At 41.9% G+C, this 20,471-nt stretch overlaps 2 protein-coding genes across 7 annotated transcripts in view; one reads left to right on the top strand and one right to left on the bottom strand.

Moving 5' to 3' along the window:
* ENTREP1 (endosomal transmembrane epsin interactor 1) overlaps positions 1-13,060 on the top strand; it is a 34,356-nt gene extending 21,296 nt beyond the window's left edge. For all 3 annotated transcript variants that reach the window (XM_060280046.1, XM_035099641.2, XM_035099643.2), the window contains 3 exons: positions 1,607-1,756; positions 4,712-5,001; positions 7,744-13,060. In XM_060280046.1, the coding sequence (XP_060136029.1) occupies positions 1,607-1,756; positions 4,712-5,001; positions 7,744-7,944 (641 nt within the window). In that variant the 3' untranslated portion in view covers positions 7,945-13,060. The remainder of the gene's footprint in view (positions 1-1,606; positions 1,757-4,711; positions 5,002-7,743) is intronic.
* Positions 13,061-14,003: 943 nt separating this feature from the next.
* APBA1 (amyloid beta precursor protein binding family A member 1) overlaps positions 14,004-20,471 on the bottom strand; it is a 74,861-nt gene continuing 68,393 nt past the window's right edge. For all 4 annotated transcript variants that reach the window (XM_035099645.2, XM_035099648.2, XM_035099649.2 and 1 more), the window contains 4 exons: positions 20,099-20,311; positions 17,602-17,721; positions 15,757-15,897; positions 14,004-14,932 (listed from right to left, as the gene is read on the bottom strand). In XM_035099645.2, the coding sequence (XP_034955536.2) occupies positions 14,861-14,932; positions 15,757-15,897; positions 17,602-17,721; positions 20,099-20,311 (546 nt within the window). In that variant the 3' untranslated portion in view covers positions 14,004-14,860. The remainder of the gene's footprint in view (positions 14,933-15,756; positions 15,898-17,601; positions 17,722-20,098; positions 20,312-20,471) is intronic.

Here is a 20,471-nt window from a genome sequence, read left to right as displayed (position 1 = left end):
TTTTGAATAAATGCATTTGGTTTATTTAAACTTTTTTTTTCAGAAATATTGTATTCTATCAGGGAAATGTTGAATTCAGGAACCGATAGAATAAAGTTTATGGCTTTGTATCACTAGATGGACGAGGACAAATAGATTTGAGCTGACTTATAGTAGATTTCTGTTAATACAATGCTTTTAGAAATGTTGGTGGCAAAGAACAGTATTGGTTGTCTAACTGCAGAGCAGCTGGATGATGCTAACTTTGTGCATCTCTGACAGAAACCCTGAAACATGGCTTTCTCATGGGAGGAGCTGTCACAGTTCCTGTGCTAGCCAAGTAGCTCTTGAGCCCTGAACAAGACTTTGTCTGCCACTCACCCCATCTTTGCAGTTCTCCTGTTGATTTGTCCTTTGTAGGCAGTAGCTAAAGAGGTTAGCAGATGGTTTTAGCAATTCAAGCTGATCTTGAATTGAATTGAGTTGAATCTGTGGTTCAGCAAGCTTTTGTCTACACCCAGACGGGCAGGGTAGAAACAATATTATTATTATTATCATCATCATCATCATCATCATCATCTAACTTATTTTCATTTCACTACCGTAGGAACTGGGCCAGTATCAGTACCCAAAACATTTGTTTCCAAAGCTGATTATATCATTTTTGTATTACAGTGGAACCTTGATTTTTGAGCGTCTCAGAAGCCAAACAATTCGGAACCTGAACACCAAAAACCCAGAAGTAATTGCTTCCATTTTTAAATGTGCCTCGGAAGTTGAACGGCTCCCAAGGCACGTTTCTCCACTTTTTCAATGGATTTTGCCAACTGCCCTTTGATCCTTAGTTTTCGAACGTTTCAGAAGTCAAAGAGTCTTCCGGAACAGATTACTTTGGAAAACCGAGGTTCCACTGTATTACTGAAGGAATGAACTTGGCCTTTTCTTTTTGTCTACAATGTTTGCTTCTTTGTGTTTGACAGATTTGAGATGGTACTCCCAATTTTTAATTGTTTTTATTATGTCTTTATGAATTAACTCCATTTTCTATGGACCCAGCTGTTCAACTTGGGTGATGTCAGATTCAGACATCCCAGATTAAGTGAGCCTTTGTGCACAGGACTGAGGTGTGGCTCTGTGTCACTGGGCAGGTCATTCGGCCTATAGAAGTCTCCTGTGGTCTACTCAGACCATGTGGAGGGTCCATCCCAAGAAGCCCGCAATGGTAGGAGGAGGCTTGCTGTTGGATTGGGGGGGGGGGTAGAGGGTGAGGATAGGGAACCAGCTCACCATCCTGATAAGTATGAGTAATGTGAACATAGTTTTGTCAGATGTGACACACACAGTAAACAAGTTTTTGGATGTTTCTCTAGAATGCCCTGTTGGAGCTACCTGTGACAAGGAGTATTTTTTCTCTTTTACAAATAAATTAGTGTGAGTAATACATAGTTTATTTTAAAAATAATTGCTTGGGAGCCAATATTTGGTTTAAAAATAGTCATAGAAATCTGTTTGATATAAATATTAATACATGTCCCGAGGATCTTTTTTTTCTACACACTTCATTACATACAAAGCTTATTCTAACTTATTTTCTTGTCCCTTCTGAGTTGTTTCTTTGTTTTTGCAGTAGGCGGAGATGAACTTAATTCTATAACTAGAGAGACCACCTTGCAACCAGATGCCAGTTTAGTCCTTGCAGCAACCTGCAAGACAGTCCTAAAGCCTCTCAGGAAACGATCAAAAAGTGATCCCGTGCTGCATGGATTTCCACCAAGAGGTGACGGGGTTTTTCAGTTGTGGACCCACTCACTTTTATTTTCAGCCAGTGGACTGGCTCTGCCCCTGTTTTTGCCCCATTGGGCAGTTCCAATTTTGGTGTTAGCAGGTTATCTTGCCATCCACAGTGGCAAAGGAGGTCCCAGTCACCAGTCATGACAAATAGGCTTTTTGTCCCCCTGGTGGAAGAGGGGAAGCCATGCTGGGCTGCAACTGCCGCCCACCCAAGAGCCAGGTAAGCAGCCATTTCAGGCTGCAAAATAAAAGAGGTCTATTTGCATTTAAGACTTTTTGATCTGTAATTGGACTGATGCCTTGGAGGAGCAAGTTAACTAATGTAAAATTTTTGTGTCTGTCTGTCTGTTTTGTTAGTGTGTATTCCTTAGTAGTTTCTTATTCCTAGCAACAATTTTGTAAAATATACCTTCAGGGATGCCATTTTGCAGATGAAGCTTGCATTTGCGCTTTACCATTCAATTTTTCTGTGTCCGACACTGCTGTTTGCTAAATTTGTTTAGTCCAAAAATGGGAGTCATCTTATATACAGGTGGTGAATGCACAGGGGCTTGGCCCTGGTGTGGGTGGCCCGGGTTCTGGTTCTTGAAATATGGCAACCCTAACTTTGGCTGATTGCTGCAAAAAAAAAGAGGGGGGAAAAGCTCAGGAACTTTGGGCAACTTCCCTCAAAAAAGCTCAACAACTTGGGGTGACTTTCCCAAAAAAAGCTCAAAGTTATTCTGTTTGATGTTTAAAATGCTGATTTCTTAATTTTGGGATAAAAAAAATAGGGGTCGCTTTATACATATGTAGTACTATCACAAGGGACCCAGGTGGCGCTGTGGTTAAATCACAGAGCCTAGGGCTTGCTGATCAGAAGGTCGGCGGTTCGAATCCCTGTGACGGGGTGAGCTCCCGTTGCTTGGTCCCAGCTCCTGCCAACCTAGCAGTTCGAAAGCACGTCAAAATGCAAGTAGATAAATAGGAACCGCTACAGCGGGAAGGTAAACGGCGTTCCATGTGCTGCTCTGGTTTGCCAGAAGCGGCTTTGTCATGCTGGCCACATGACCTGGAAGCTATACGCCGGCTCCCTCGGCCAATAATGCGAGATGAGCGCGCAACCCCAGAGTCGGTCACGACTGGACCTAATGGTCAGGGGTCCCTTTACCTTTACCTTAGTACTATCACAAACAATTTACCACCTTATTTTCTGATTGTGAGTTCCCTGGCAGAGTTGATTTTAACAGGGAGAAATGTAAAGTACTACACTTGGGCAAAAAAGGACAGGACCACACTTCAAAATGACCTTAACAGATTAGACAACTGGGCCAAAGCAAACAAGATGAATTTTAACAGGGAGAAATGTAAAGTACTACACTTGGGCAAAAAATAAAATAAAAATGAAAGGCACAAATACAGGATGGGTGACACCTGGCTTGAGAGCAGTACATGTGAAAAGGATCTAGGAGTCTTGGTAGACCACAAACTTGACATGAGTCAACAGTGTGATGCAGCAGCTAAAAAAGCCAATGCAATTCTGGGCTGCATCAATAGGAGTATAGCATCTAGATCAAGGGAAGTAATAGTACCACTGTATTCTGCTCTGGCCAGACCTCACCTGGAGTACTGTGTCCAGTTCTGGGCAGCACAGTTCAAGAAGGATACTGACAAGCTGGAACGTGTCCAGAAGAGGGCAACCAAAATGGTCAAAGGCCTGGAAACAATGCCTTATGAGGAACGACTTAGGGAGCTGGGTATGTTTAGCCTGGAGAAGAGAAGGTTAAGGGGTGATATGATAGCCATGTTCAAATATATAAAAGGATGTCATATAGAGGAGGGAGAAAGGTTGTTTTCTGCTGCTCCAGAGAAGCGGACACGGAGCAATGGATTCATAATGTCTTCGTAAGTCGAGGTTTTCGGATGATGAAGTGCTGCTTGCAAAAAGACTTCCGGGGTTGTCGACTTTGGAAGTCGAAACCTTCGGAAGTCGAAGCGTTCGGATGTCAAGGTATGACTGTACCAGATTTTTCATTCCATAAGGCACACTTTTTTCCACCTAAAAAGTAAGAGGAAATGTCTGTGTGTCTTATGGAGCGAATGCGTGGTCCCTGGAGCCGAATTGTCCAGGGGCTAAAGGCAGATCAGAAAGAAAGAAAGAGCTAAAGGCTAACGAGGGAATGAGTGCATCGAAAGGAATCCGCTCAGCAGCTGATTGCAAGAGATCAGGCAGGGAGATAAGAGAGCTAGCTCCCTTCCTGGTCCCTTGCCTAGGCCTCAGTTGTTGTCTGCAGAGACATGTGACTGGCTGATTAGGTTATCTGTCTGAAAACTGTAGAAATTGGTCCCTTTCCTTATTTTCTTTATGAAAGGGACCAATTTCTACAGTTTCCAGACAGAATTTTTTCCCTTTACAAGGATTTTTTCCCTTTACAAGGAAACTCAGCAACTTTGAGCTGATCCTTAAAAATTGAGCTTCCCCCCTTTGCAAAAAAAGATGCACAACTCTGACCCCCCCAAAATGAGGCTTTTTCCATTTGCAAAAAAAGCTGCACAACTTTGAGCTGATCTTTTAAAAAAATGGAGCTTTCCCCCTTTGCAAAAGCTTCCTCAAATATTTAATGGGGGGCAAAGGCACCTGGGCCTCTAGGAGTTGGCTGCTATGCCTAGGACAATTCAAGAAAACAAAAAAAAAATATTGTTTTCCTCCTCTAAAAACTAGGTGCCTCTGAAATACATATATCCTTAATACTGTTTGACTCTTTCTACACTTTTGTAAGACCTGTGATTATCAGGTTCCCTTTTTATATTTAAAGACAGCTGATCTACCTTATTCTTTTGGGAGGTAGGAGGGTTTGGCAAACATCATGTGTTTGAAGTGCTTCTGCTAGTCAGTGCAAAGCCCTCACTGGATGCAAGACTGTGTACATGCTACCCACAAGCATTTTCTTTTTCTTTTCAGGTCCAGTGCTGAGTTGTGAAGCTGCTACCCAAACAGAATTAAAACCAGAACTAGCTACTGTCACTTTGCGAAAGAGTCTGAGAGCGAAGGCCTTGCGCTCACGACCTCGGTCTTTGATAGACTACAAATCCTACATAGATACTAAACTGCTTGTGGCAAGGTTTCTAGAGCAGTCTTCCTGCACCATGACCCCTGACATACATGAACTAGTGGAAGACATAAAGTGTGTTTTAAAATCAGATGAAGAGCACATGGAGGAAGCCATCCACAGTGCCAGCTTCCTTGAGCAGGTAATTGATTATTGGAACTGAACTGTAATTGACACCTCTGGCTTTCAGGATGCAGATTCATTTTGTAGCTGCAGTTTTGTAAGTCTTGCTGGCCTGTGTCAACTTGGTTTTTTGAAAGGAAAAATAATAGTTCAGTCAGAATCAAACAGTTTAGGGTTTCTTATGCTAGGGACTGAATGTGGTGATGGAGAAATCTAGTCACAATTTTCTAAGCCTGGAGCTAGTGACAATAGGTGGTGGATCTGTGTCAATAATTTTTATTTACCAACTTTTCACTTCTGAATTTATAAAATGAAATTTTTAAGCTCATCCCTATGGCAGAGTGAAACAGCAAGAAGGATAAACATATGCTAACTTCATGTGGAGGTAGTGATCATGTTAATGCAGAAAAAACTCATTATATACTGATGTAGTACTACTGACAAGTATGGAATAATATTTTACTCGCTTGGAAAACAACCATGATACCTGTTGATGAAGCTTCCAAACTCATTTAGCAAAACAAAAAAAAAATACAGACCAGCCCCTTTGATTATCCGCAGCCCTCTAAAGTCTGGAGTTGGGAGGTGGGTAAGTCAAAAAACACCACAAACAGAGGGAAAGGAGTATGTGCTAGTGGAATTGATTGTCTCTTAATATATCTGGGTTCCCCCCCCCCCCCAAATGACCCTGAATTTTTGAATTTTATTGACATTGATGCTGCATTTATGTTGTATTTTATGTTGTTCTTATGCTGCTATTAAGTCACATTTTAATGCATGTTTTATATTTGTTGTTAGCCACCCTGAACCCAGTTTTAAAACCGGGAAGGGCGGGGTATAATTTTTTTTATAAATTATATATACCTGTACCTGTATATTTGGTTTCCTAGGTTGCTATCAAATGCGAGATTATTTCCTGCTTGTCGAATTCCATGCTGAACTAGGAAAGGAGTAGAAATTGCTCAGGATTTGAAACCAGCCTGTTTGCCATAGGCCTCTTGTTGCTTTTATCCTAAAAAAAACTTTTTTAAAAGCAAAGAAGTGGATACAACTCATTTGTCTGGATTACTGAATAGTTTTGCTGTCGTTAGGAGTAAGTGCTATAGACCCATCAATAAAATACTAATGAGAGTCTTTTTAGGTAGCATTCCAAATAAATAAATTGATGTACAGTGGTACCTCGGTTTAAGTACACAATTGGTTCCGGAAGTCTGTACATGAAGCGTACTTAACCTGAAGCGAACTTTCCCATTGAAAGTAATGGAAAGTGGATTAATCTGTTCCAGACGGTCCATGGAGTACTTAACCTGAAGCGTACTTAACCTGAAGCGAACTTTCCCGTTGAGAGTAATGGAAAGTGGATTAATCCCTTCCAGACGGGTCCACGGAGTACTCAACCTGAAGCGTACTTAATCCGAAGTATGAGTGTAATTGGTTCTGGAAGTCTGTACTTAACCTGAAGCGTATTTAACCTGAAGCAAACTTTCCCATTGAAAGTAATGGAAAGTGGATTAATCCGTTCCAGATGGGTCTGCGAAGTGTTGTTGTTGTTGTTTAGTCATTTAGTCGTGTCCGACTCTTCGTGACCCCATGGACCATAGCACGCCAGGCACTCCTGTCTTGCACTGCCTCCCGCAGTTTGGTCAGACTCATGTTGGTAGCTTCGAGAACACTTTCCAACCATCTCATCCTCTGTCGTCCCCTTCTCCTTGTGCCCTCCATCTTTCCCAACATCAGGGTCTTTTCCAGGGAGTCTTCTCTTCTCATGAGGTGGCCAAAGTATTGGAGCCTCAGCTTCAGGATCTGTCCTTCCACTGAGCACTCAGGGCTGATTTCCTTCAGAATGGAGAGGTTTGATCTTCTTGCAGTCCATGGGACTCTCAAGAGTCTCCTCCAGCACCATAATTCAAAAGCATCAATTCTTTGGCGATCAGCCTTCTTTATGGTCCAGCTCTCACTTCCATACATCACTACTGGGAATACCATAGCTTTAACTATACGGACCTTTGTCCGCAAGTTGATGTCTCTGCTTTTGAAGATGCTGTCTAGGTTTGTCATTGCTTTTCTCCCAAGAAGCAGGCGTCTTCTAATTTCGTGACTGCTGTCCCCATCTGCAGTGATCATGGCGCCCAAGAAAGTAAAATCTCTCACTGCCTCCATTTCTTCCCCTTCTATTTGCCAGGAGGTGATGGGACCAGTGGCCATCAGTTGTTCCATATCCAGTTCAAACTGTAGCTTCTTGTCCCACATAGAGATTTCTCAGGAGACAGATGAGGTGATCAGGCACTCCCATTTCTTTAAGAACTTGCCATAGTTTGCTGTGATCAACACAGTCAAATGCTTTTGTGTAGTCAATGAAGCAGAAGTGGATGTTTTTCTGGAACTCTCTAGCTTTCTCCATAATCCAGCGCATGTTTGCAATTTGGTCTCTGGTTCCTCTGCCCCTTCGAAATCTGGCTTGCACTTCTGGGAGTTCTCGGTCCACATACTGCTTAAGTCTGCCTTGTAGAATTTTAAGCTTAAAATTTTAAACTGAAAGTACTCAAACCGAAGCGTACTTAATCCGAGGTATGACTGTACAGGCTCAAATTCACATGTGGCTTGACTGTTTTTCAACATACCGAATGGCCCATTTTAGTGTTTTAAGATTGTTGGGATTTTCATAATGAAAAGTAGCTGCTTTCCTCCCTTGATATAAAAATGTGAATGGAAGGTGTTATAAGGTAAACAAAACTGTACTTTCTCCCCCCTTTTTGTGAAGGTAATGATCCCTGCTTGTTCATCTGCATCAAAGGCATATACGCTGCCTTTTAGAAGGCACCCGGGACTCCTGCACTTGGAGAGCTGTGGGGATGTGAGTACTTTTACTACAGCAGAAACCCGGTGGCTGGAGAGAACACAGAGGTCAGAGCCTGAACGGCCACATAGTCTCATTGGAGTTGTACGCGAAACAGTGCTCTGAACTCATAGCTATGAGTGCTTTTATCAGATGCAATGAACAGACCAGAAAACCACTCTGTGCAAAAGCAAGTTAATCTGTGTTTCATACTTATTGATGCTTTTGGAAACAATACTTGAGGACACTGTTGGAAGAAGTTACTTCTAGGAAAACCTCAGTACGTTCCAATTTGAAGCTGTCTTTAAATCAAGGATATTCAGGTGCAATTTGTATATATGAGAAGCACTTTTTATTGGGATGTAGGGAAGAAATAAGAGCATGTGTTTGAAGATGCTTGGAAGCAATTGATTTAACTTAAACTTCTGTAGAAGGGCTTTATGCCTCCAGTAGCTGTGGTTTCACTTGCGATCTGCTGTTAATTGCTTGTGTTTCGTCTCCAAGGAAATATGGGATAGAGTTACCATATCTATGGAATTGATGTCAAACTAAAAGTGTTCTCTCTCCTCCACCCTTCTCTGGAGATCAATTGGTGCTATACACCCATTAGCAGATGAATCACACCCTCAGTCACAACTATTCAGCTGGATAAATATGTAATGGAAAACACCAATGTTGTCCTCATGTGCTGTGTTAAGAGTGAAAACAAAGTTAATATAAAGAGTTTACAATGGGCCTTTCAGCCATTGAATGAACCTGGCTTTAATTTTTTAAACATGCTACCTGAAAGTGTTGAGATAAGGAGAGCCGCCTTTAGAAGAGCGTACATTGCTGTCCCATTCAGGAAAAAGGCTAAGGTGAAAGTACAAGGAAAATACAAGGAAGGACCGCACCTCTGAGTGTTTTCACTACCCTTTGTTGAACAAACAATATATGCAGAGTTTAAAGAACATATTCAATTCATGTTATTAGGCATAACAACAAACCAACTCTATTTACTCATGCAAGACATCACTGAAGGATAGCAATGGGTTCTTCAAGGATCATTGATGAACCACAGCCTTGTAAGCAGGTCTTGCACCACAGAAAAACACGGGATTAGCAGCAGCAGCAGCAGCGGAAGTTGTCCGGTGGCCATCTTGGGGGGGGGCGCATGGTGGTGGCCATCTTAGGGGTGGCCATGCGGCCACCTCCAAGATGGCCGCCACCATGTGGCCACCCCAAGATGGCCGCCAGGCATGCGTAGAAGCTATTTCAGGTGCCAGCGACGGCCATTTTTTGGCAAACCGGCACCAGAAAAATGGCTGCTGGCAGGAGCGGATTTAAGGGAGATTTACGGGAGAGGAGCTCAAACGGCAGACCGTTGGGAAATGGTAAGGAAACACGGGGTACTTGGCAGCTATGATTCTGTGTCCAGGGCAGCTGTCTACCAGCTCCATCTGTTATGCAGGCTGAGACTCCCCCTGTCTGGACTGTCTTGCCAAAGTGGTGCATGCTCTGGTTATCTCTCTACGTGGGGCTACCTTTGAAGGTGACCCGTAAAATACAACTAATCCAGAATGCGGCAGGTAGACTGGTGACTAGGAGTGGCCACGGAGACCACATAACACCTACATTGGCTCCAAGTATGTTTCCGAGCACAATTCAAAGTTTTGGTGTTGGCCTTTAAAGCACTAAACAGCCTTGGCCCAGTGTACCTGAAGGAGCATCTCCACCCACATTGTTCTGCCCGGACACCAAGGTCCAGCTCCGAGGGCCTTCAGGGGGTTCCTTCACTGCGAGAAGCGAAGTTACAGAAAACCAGACAGAGGGCTTTCTTGGTAATGGCACCACCCTCTGGAATGTTCCCCCACCAGATGTCAACGGAAAAAACTACCTGACTTTTAGAAGACATCTGAAGGCAGCCCTGTTTAGGGAAAGTTTTAACTATCTGAAGGAATATTGTATTTTAATCTTTTGTTGGAAGCCGCCCAGAGTGGCTGGGGAAACCCAGCCAGATGGGTGGGGTATAAATAATAAATTTATCATTTACTAGCTGGCCCTGCCACACGTTGCTGTGGCTCATCCCTGTGATTTCCCCCACCCTCTGCCGATCCATAACGTCCCCCTCCCCCGTCTTATCCCTGTGATTCCCCCCTCTCTGTCCCAACCCATGATGTATCACCCCCCGTCCCATCCCTGTGACTGGTCCCACTGTCGCCTGACTTATCCCATCCATAGCTGCCAAGTTATCCCTTTTTTTCAGGGAAATTCCCTTATGCTGAATAGGCTTCCTCGTGAGAAAAGGGAAAACTTGGCAGCTATGATCCCATCCCTCCTCCCCCCAACCCCCACCCAGGCGAGTCATTACCTCCATTTGGTCTAGTCTGTAAATGTTTTGGAATAGTATGTAAACGGGAGTCAAGGTGCTGTTGAGAGGGAAGGTTTTATAGGTGCAGTACCAGCGTAGCCACCGCTAGAGGGCACTGGTTTGTAACCTGATTCTTTTCCCAGCATGCACTTTTGGCTGAGTGCTGCATTCTGGAACAGGGTTTTTTTGGGTTTTTACCTGGCGGAGGTGTGACATCTGTCTTAGCGAACTATATCCTTCGGACATTCGCATGTTATGTTGTGTCAAAATTTCACCTCAATTGGTCAAGTGGTGTTGGTGAAAAGTGGAAACACCCACATGTCCTTTTTACATTTATATATATATATTTATTATTATTATTATTATTATTATTATTATTATCATTTATTTATTTATTATTATTCAGTAAAGCACTCCGTTTAAGTAGCCCTGGATGTTGTTTGTGAGACATAACTATTTCAAACTAAGTGCAATCACACTTTTATCTCTTCAAATGTTAAAAGTAAATTATGCTTCATAATGTGCATATTTGTAAGGGTAAAGCAAGTTAATCTAGTGATTTTCACCAATATTCTTTTATGTTAAAAAAATGGAGGACTGAATCATTAATTGCAGCTTCTTGTAAAAGTGGGAGTTGTTATGAGCATAGAGAGTTCTCTGCCCAACATGGATACGAATATTTATGGAGTTCTGGAAGGTTGTGGAAATGGAAATCCATTACTAACAAGGTAGTTCAATCAGAATAAACCTTCCTAGTTCAGCATTAATGAAGTTTTGGCTATAATCTAATGCCCTTTTTTGGTTTGTTTCATTTTTTATTGTTTCAAGTCTTACAGACATTAGCACTCTGTTAAGTAAAGGAATGTAGCACATATGAATACATCACAACAAAACAGAGGCCAAAAAAATTAAAAAAAGTAAACAAATGACCACCCCATCCCACCCACAAGCTGCATTACAGAGAAAGGGGCCAGAAACCTGTGATAAAAGTCTGAGAAATTACATTCAGTAAATGTGCAGTATCAACATTCCAGGCTCACATTTATATGTAGAGAGAGAGAGAGCTCATCAAGTTTAGTGTTTACAAAGAACAATATTGTTACAAATACAATACTATACTTCTCCTGACGCATTATTCAATTATTTCTATTCACCCTCTTTACAGAACAATAGTATAAATTCCATATTCTTTAGCACTGTGCTCAGTCCCTATGTGTGTACACACACACACACACACACACACACACACACACTTGCCATCTTCAGACACAGATTTCTTTTTATTCCCAGAAGTACAAAGACCTCCCCTCCCTCTCCCCAAAAGCTTGTACTTGAAAAATCCCAAAACGTAGTATTGCAAATTATAATGCAATTCAGACGCACACATAGAAAAATGGTAAATCAAGAGGCAATTTCAACTGTTTTGTAAACATGGAAGAATTAATAAAGTATACAAGTAGGCAACTATCATTCTTGCTGGAGTTTAGCAAACTTGAAGTATAAAATAAATTCTTCCTTTGATCCCAATACAGTACATAATGCTTACTAGAATTTCTTAACAAGCTGTTAAAACATCAATTCTTGTCATCCCTGACCACTGGTCCTGTTAGCTAGAGATGATGGGAGTTGTAGTCCCAAAACATCTGGAGGGTCGAGTTTGCCTATGCCTGGCTTAGGAGGAAGAAAGTGTGTTTCCTTGTGGGGAGGGGGAAGAAAGGGCTATAGGTTAGTTGGAATTGGTAGGAAAAAATGGTGAAAAACACTATAATTTAATTGTATATGTTCTATATACATTTACTTTTGCATTTAATTAAGGAACTTAGGGGTTGTGTGCTGTTGTGTAAAGCAGATGTCAATTCAAAACAGCTTACTGAATCTAGGTAGCCTCAGCCTAAGTACAGTGGTCCCTCGACTTACAAAAATTCAAGTTAACGAATGAAAAAAAATGGCCGCACACTTACGTTTTTTTCGACATCCGAAAGGAAAACCATTGCGGTTTAGATGGGGTTTTCTCGACTTACGAATTTTAGATGCAGTTTACTCGACTTACGAATTTTTCCATTTCCAATGCATTCCTATGGGAAACCGCTTTTTACGACTTACAAACTTTTCGACCTACGAATGTGCATTTGGAACAGATTAAATTCGTAAATTGAGGGACCACTGTACAAACTATGGCTGTTAATCTAGAATACCAACATTACTATATTTAGAGATCCCATGGCTTAGAATCCCTTTGATTTCATAAGAGTTATGCAGTGTTGTTACACTGAAGATATTCAGTTCCTATATTTCTTTGTGTCATTATTTCTTAGTCAAAGGATACTGATTGTTCTCTTTTCTACTGCAACTCCCTATTTCAGAAGTGAAAATGCAATCCTTGCACGCTGCCCATTGTCCCGGTAGAAAAGCTGTAATGACACACATAAAACCCACATTTTTCCAGGCCATTTTTGAGACACAAGGCGGCTTTTTCTCCTTCTCCAACTTTTTTGTTCATTTACATCTCACTCCCCCTGCATCACAGCTAAATAACTTTAATAGGCTGTAAATCCTACCGTTGAAAATAATTCTTCTGGTTTTGCTTTGGGGGAAATGTGGCCAATTTTTTTTGGAAAAAGACTTTGCTTACATTTGCTAATGGTTTCCAAACTAGCATGATGTCCAGGCCACACCACTTTGCTTCAATAAAGCAACAGCATCTGACACCGGCCAAAACATGCAGCCAAATCCCCTCCAATGCAGAGTTGCCTCTTGGTTTCAGTGGGCTGAGGGGTTAGCCAAGTGGATAAGATATTGTTGCTAGAGTTGTCCAGGTTGAAATATTTCTCTCTCTTATCATTTCCTATAAGACTACTACAGGGTGAGTCTTTTAAAAGAGGCTCCGTGGAACATGTGTACTCTATCCACAGGGCCTCTTTTAAAGGACTCACCCTGTATATGGGCAATATTATGCAACTGTAAATGAACAATTCTTTTGTGAATGAAGAAAGGGAATTAACATTCCATTCCTTAGCCTCCCTAACAACTTGTGTATATCGCAAGGCTTGGTTGTGGCTCAAGCACCTGTCACACAACCAGCTCCTTTCCCTCCTAGAACTTCCATGGCATGTAACACCCAGGCAGGGCACTGAATCCCATCACAATCTGCAACATGTGTGCATATCCATGCAACATGCAAACACCCCCAACCCCTTCCCCTGATACATCAGTCTTGCCCTGGACCAGGCACCCCCAAACCGCAGCCCTCCAGATGTTTTGGCCTACAACTCCCATGATCCCTAGCTAACAGGACCAGTGGTCGGGGAAGATGGGAATTGTAGTCCAAAACATCTGGAGGGCCGAAGTTTGGGGATGCCTGCACTGGACAGTAAATTGGGCTGCCACACTATCAGTAGTATTCCAGATTCCCTACCCCCTACACACAATATTAGGTTCTTTCCTACAGAGAATACTGGGACCCCTTGAAGAACAATACATGTATTGTGTATGACACAATCGTTTGTGGGCTCTACTCCCAAAATGATCATGCCATAATAAATTTTTAAGTGTTTAAGGTGCCACAGGAGCATATTACAGTCTATGGACTCCTTTGATTTTAAATATCATGACCAAAACCTTTTGGAATACTCTTTCATTGCATGAGCATCTACAGTAAGTGAGCATACTCTTTTAGTATCCCAGGCATGGAATTAACTTTACATATATTTATATATATATTTATATATATATATATTACAAAATAAATTAAGTTTACACCTTCCACTATTTTGCTATGGTCCAAAATTAATGAGAAATGTTCTTTAAAAAAAATTAAATACAAACTTTTGGACCAAAGATATGTTAGAAGTAAACTGGCTCAGAACAATAAAACCATTTAGAACTGCATGTAGACTTGCTGAAAAATCATAAATATCAAGCATACAGTTTTAAAATGTGACAGCCCACAGACACATTCATACATACACAAATGGAAAAAAAGTTAGAAAGTTAAGACCTGACAGCAGTATTGCCCCAACACCCTACACTGTTTCTGGTGGACCACTCAATCTTAGAAAGTATGGAATAGAAAAGCCATTGCAAGAAAAATCATGCTGCACATGACAAATAGGAGACTTGGGGAGGGGGGGGGGAGGTGGTGGAGAAAGACCTTGTGGCATCATCTCTAGACAATGTACATTTTATTCCCAGCATGGGATGAGCAGAACCCTTCAGCAGCCCCCTCCTCATAGACAAGGGGTCATCCCATTTCCTTTTTCAAACACATCACAACTTTTTCTTTAGGGCAAAATTGTCAGCTTGTTGCTAACATACACCTAACAGCAACTATGTAGGATAAAACAAATCTGCATCCTTTCTGTTACTCAAATAAGAGAATTTTACCTATTTGGTAAAAAGAGCTTTCTAACTTTATTTTCTATCCTAACAGCCAGAGAGGCATAAAATGATGGTGTAGCTGGAATAAGTGCGTTTATGTGCGTGTGTGCACAAGAAAATCTTGGTTAGTTTTCTGTTTTGTGAAGAATTACATAAAACTAGTAGTAAAAAGGTGCAACCCAAAATGTCATCTTGTACACAGAATGAGAAAAGGTGAGAACCGAGTGAGACATGTTGCTGCAGACATCAAAACGCAGCACAAGAAAACTCCACTAACAAGGAAAAACGTCCTCCATGCACACTGGGTGGGGCAGCTTAAATGTAAACCGGTTGTTCCTGTGCAGTCAAGAGTCTGTACATGGCAGCTGGCATGGTCTTCATATGAATCTGGACAAAGGAAAGAAATAATGGCATCAGTTTCTTATGTGTATTTTCCAAACTAAAAAGTACATTCATAGTTAGCCTTCTGAGAATCAAAGGGCTCCTTCCATCTGCGCAAGGGACTGAGACCTAGCAGAGGTTCCCACTGGAGGTAGGGTGGAAGAAAGGGATTTTAGCTTAGCTTAACTCTTTCCCTTGGCAGCTTGCCAACTTCACACACTGTTGTGGAGGGTTTCCCTTGCCTCTAGAACAGATTTGGGGGGCCTGCAGGGAGAAGGGAGGGAGGAAGCAAGCGCTGTATTTTTTGCACCATAAGACGCACTTAATTTTCAGAGGGGGAAAGCCCCATTTTTGGGGGGATCAGCTCACAGTTGTGCAGCTTCTTTTGCAAAGAGGAAAAGCCGCATTTTTAAAAAAATCAGCTCAAAGTTGTTGAGTTTACTTTGCAAAAGGAAAAAATCCTAGTTACAGGTAGGTAGCCGTGTTGGTCTGAGTCGAAGCAAAATCTCCTTCCATTCATCTCCTTCCATCTTTAATACAACAACAAAATGGACCTGAGCCCAATGCCCAGAAGCTGCCTTACCCCTTAGGCCAACCTATCTAAACAATTTGATGTGAGGATAAGCCCCAAGTTGCTGGAAGGAAAAAAGAAAACATACAGAGGTAAATGTTTGTACAACTAGACTCATGGCCATTCAACGTACTTCCTGAGAAAGCCTTAGTCTCAGTAGAAAGCCACACACAGCAGGAAGGGCTGACCTACCCACACCTGCCATCTTCTTTGGTGGCAAAATGGCCTAGACGGGGGATTGAAAATTGCCAGGTCCTACCTCACCAACAGCGTTTGAGAGAATGTGAACAATCTTTTCATGAGGTGTTGCTACAACACTTTGCCCATTTATTTCAATGATTCGGTGACCCACTCGTACGCCTCCTCGCTCTGCAATGCCTCCTCGCATAAGGCTACAGATCTGGAAAGACAAGATGCAAAAGAATGACAGCACACCATGTGAGGCCCTGAAACCGTCAAATGGCAGGCGCTGCATTGAGTTCACACATCAGACATTAAAAACATCCCTAAACAGGGCTGCCTTCAGATGTCTTCTAAAAGTCAGGTAGTTGTTTATTTCCTTGACATCTGACAGGGTGGGCGCCACCACCGAGAAGGCCCTCTGCCTGGTTCCCTGTAACTTTGCTTCTCGCAGTGAGGGAACTGCCAGAAGGCCCTCGGCACTGGACCTCAGTGTCTGGGCTGAACGATTGGGGTGGAGATGCTCCTCCAGGTACAGTGGTGCCTTGCTAGACGAATGCCCTGTTAGATGAATTTTCCGCTATACGAATAGGTTTTTGCGATCGGAGGTTGCCTCGCAAGACGAGGTTTTCTATGGCTGCCGCTTTGTCTTGCACCAGCGGCTTACAGAATATATAAAATATAATAAAACAGCAAACATTAAAAATTCCCAATACAGGGCTCCCTTCAGATGTCTTCTAAAAGTTACGTAGCTCTTTATCTGCTTGAGATTTGATCATAGATCATAGAATTATAATTGGAAGAGACCACAAGGGCCATCCAGTCCAACCCCCTGCAAAGCAGGAAACACCATCAAAGCATTCTTGACAGAGGGCTGTCAAGCCTCTGCTTAAAGACCTCCAAAGAAGGAGACTCCACCACACTCCTTGGCAACAAATTCCACTGTCGAACAGCTCTTACTGTCAGGAAGTTCTTCCTAATGTTTAGGTGGAATCTTCTTTCTTGTACTGTAGCTTGAATCCATTGCTCCGTGTCCGCTTCTCTGGAGCAGCAGAAAACAACCTTTCTCCCTCTTCTATATGACATCCTTTTTATATATTTGAATATGGCTATCATATCACCCCTTAACCTTCTCTTCTCCAGGCTAAGCATACCCAGCTCCCTAAGTCGTTCCTCATAAGGCATTGTTTCCAGGCCTTTGACTATTTTGGTTGCCCTCTGGACACGTTCCAGCTTGTCAGTATCCTTCTTGAACTGTGGTGCCCAGAACTGGACACAGTACTCCAGGTGAGGTTTGACCAGAGCAGAATACAGTGGTACTATTACTCCCCTTGATCTAGATGCTATACTCCTCTTGATGCAGCCCAGAATTGCATTGGTTTTTTTAGTTGCTGCATCACATTGTTGACTCATGTCAAGTTTGTGGTCTACCAAGACTCCTAGATCCTTTTCACATGTACTGCTCTCAAGCCAGGTGTCTCCCATCCTGTATTTGTGGATTTTTTTTTGCCCAAGTGTAGTACCTTACATTTCTCCCTGTTAAAATTCATCTTGTTTGCTTTGGTCCAGTTGTCTAATCTGTTAAGGTCATTTTGAAGTGTGATCCTGAAATTTGAAGGGTGGGTGTTCCACACGGCGGGCGCCACTACCGAGAAGGTTCCTGTTTCCCTGTAACTTTGCTTCTTGCAGTGAGGGAACCGCTGGAAGACCTTTGGAGCTGAATGATGGGGGTGGAGACACTCCTTTATTCATTTGCTCAACTATCGGGTCCTTAATGTTTATGCAGATAATAATGCTTTGGCTAAAATTCAATAATTTAAAAAAATTAAGTGCTTTTGAAATCAACTTCCTTTTTTATTAAAGAGAATATCATTAGAGCTAGAGCTAGGTTTATAAACAGTTAAGGATGTCAAATGCTACTTACAATGCCATTCTGAACACTGAAGCCAAGTTGATATCTGAGGTCTGGTCTTCTGATAAGGACAGTAGTTACTGGAGGGCATCTGACTATATTCAGCTTAACTCTAGCCTGGTTTTTCAACCCCTTAAAAACAATATGTCAAACAAAATTTTAAATTAATCTTAATTTGTGAAGGAACATTACACTTTAGATCAACTTGATGTGCACTACGGTACCATTTGCTCCATCATCACAATTTAAAAACATGCACAGCAGAAATACAAGCTCATGTTACAGAACTTGAATGTAAAATGATAACTAATGCAAAGAGTAGCCACACAATAAAGTGTTGGCGACAAATATTCACACAGTTGTTCAAAAATAAGTTTACACCATTTATCAAATTGGTGAGAGAATTACTTACAAAGTGCCATGAAAACTTAAAGTGAACTTGCAATATCAGATTTTACTAGGTTCTTATAAATTCTTGACTCAGTTTTTTGTTTTTAAATAAGTTCAAGAAGATTCAAGAAAAAGGTACGTTCAACGTTGTTCCCGGTAGCTGTGAGGTGCTGATGAAGTTATAAAGAAGACAGGGTTCCAGCGCTCTATCCCCGTTTTGCCCTAGCAGTCCATGCAGTCGAGAGCCTGCTGTTTCACCCCCAGTGGGGCCGATTTGTTGGGGTTGGTGGATAGCACACTCCCTGAGCAGAGTTTCCTGGGCTTCAGTAGTCTCAAGCCATTGATGCATCCACTAATACTAACTGATAATAATCCAAACGGACTCTTATTAGAATTAACATAATACACTTCTAGGTGTTCAATTAAATACAAAGTAAATATACACCCTCCCACTATCTACAAGGAATCAAATTTGATGCAAAAATTCATAATTTTGTACTTGGATATCAATGAAGAGAGAATTTCTTGGCTTAAGCATAAAGACTGAATAGCTTAGCAAGGTAGCCCTGTTCGATTACAGATACAGTAGATAGATAGATAGATATAGATAGATAGATGATAGATAGATAGATAGATAGATAGATATACACATTCTCTCATTATAGGTTTCACATTTCGAATCAAAGAACTCAAATTTGATTCCTTGTAGATACCGTGTTTCCTCGAAAAAAAGACAGTGTCTTATATTTATTTTCCTCAAGAATTTATAAGAACCTAGTAAAATCTGATATTGCAAGTTCACTTTATTTTAGGTAGCTTGTAAGTTTTTATGGCACTTTGTAAGTAATTTTCTGTTTCTCACAAATTTGATAAATGGTGTATACTTAGTTTTGAACAACTGTGTGAATATTTATCGCCAATGTGCTGTGCGAGTTGCACTACCTACACATTAAAGTGTAGCTACACAACTTCATCCAAGAAAAATTGCTGCAGTGGAAAGAGATTCAGCCACACAGGAGTGCCTCCAAGAGCACTTAGGAAAAATTGGAAATACTTTGAGCCACTTCATTTCACAGAACTGTAGAGCTGGAAAGGACCCCACGAGTCATCTAGTCCACCCTCTGCAATGTAGGAATCTCAGCTAAAACACCCAGGAGAGATGGCCATCCAATCTCTGTTGTTAATCAAGCAAAGATACATGCACATAGATGTGGGAAGACGAGAAAGTAAATAAAACTACAACACTGACAGGAAGAAAAGGCTATTCAGCAGCCATCTGGTGTGCAAAGACACACAAGGTTGCGAGAGATTTTCATTCTGTTTTATAGCTTCCACATTTGGGACGGTTGGTTTGCTTTATTTATACACAGAAAAGCACCAGACAATCCAGACCCAAACATCAGCTGTGTTGCATATGCCCACCCCTTTGCCTTCCCAGTCAGAATATGTCCCAAGGAATCAGAAAAGGCCAGCTGAGCTTCTAGCAAGTGCCCCTTGGCACATTGTGCTTTTGTTTTTAAAAAAAGTCTACGAGTTCATATATTTCATTTTGATGACAGCTATAGTTGGTACTGGGTGGTGTGAGAAAAATGATTGACATGTATGGACCGGAAAGCAGATTGGATTAACATGTAAAATACCTGGTCCATGGTACCCCTTAACGGGGACTGGCGATCCCAAATGCAGAAGGTATTTTCCATCTGGATGGAAACTAACAGCTAATGCCTATGCATTAATTGGTCACAACACCCTTTTGCACACAGGCTCCTCTGCTCTAGAATGTCTAGAGCTTCATGCTCTAGAACAGGCATGTCAAACCTGCGGCCCTCCAGATGTTTTGGCCTACAACTCCCATGATCCCTAGCTAGCAGGACCAGTGGTTGGGGAAGATGGGAATTGTAGTCCAAAACATCTGGAGGGCCGCAGGTTTGACATGCCTGCTCTAGAATGTCATCATCTTAACAGCTTGTGAATCCCATTGGCTTTCATAGTGCAAGGCTTTCCACGTGTGACCACACCGAAGCATCATCCCACTTTAACCTGCCAAGGAGCCAACAGCCTTCTTCCCTGCTACACACACAGACAGGAGCCCTTTCGAGACTAAGTCTATTTTCTGTACCTTTATGATACTCTGACAGGTAGAGAGTGGTAGGCCAACCAAACTGGTCCCATTGATGGACATGATTTGGTCCCCAATGTTCAGCTTCCCCGATTTCTCAGCTGGTCCTCCATGCATCATATTTGCAATGATAACAGTAGGCAAGATGGATCCCCATCCGGACTCCACAATTACTACACCCAGAATTTCTCCCTTCTGCTTCTCAATGAAAACCTGAATTAGGAGAACAAAAAAACGAGAACCACCTGAAACCTTTCTCCTGTATGAAACCTACAGAATAAATGAAACTGCCTTCAAGCACACACACTTTGCTTCTCTATTGCAACTAAATCAATGAAGGGCATCTGGAAGATTTACATCAATAAAAAGATGT

Source organism: Zootoca vivipara, chromosome 11 (assembly GCF_963506605.1).
Source record: "Zootoca vivipara chromosome 11, rZooViv1.1, whole genome shotgun sequence".
Classification (NCBI taxonomy): domain Eukaryota; kingdom Metazoa; phylum Chordata; class Lepidosauria; order Squamata; family Lacertidae; genus Zootoca; species Zootoca vivipara.
The sequence above is the reverse complement of the archived record's forward strand: the minus strand, read 5'-3'. Positions and strand labels throughout refer to the sequence as shown.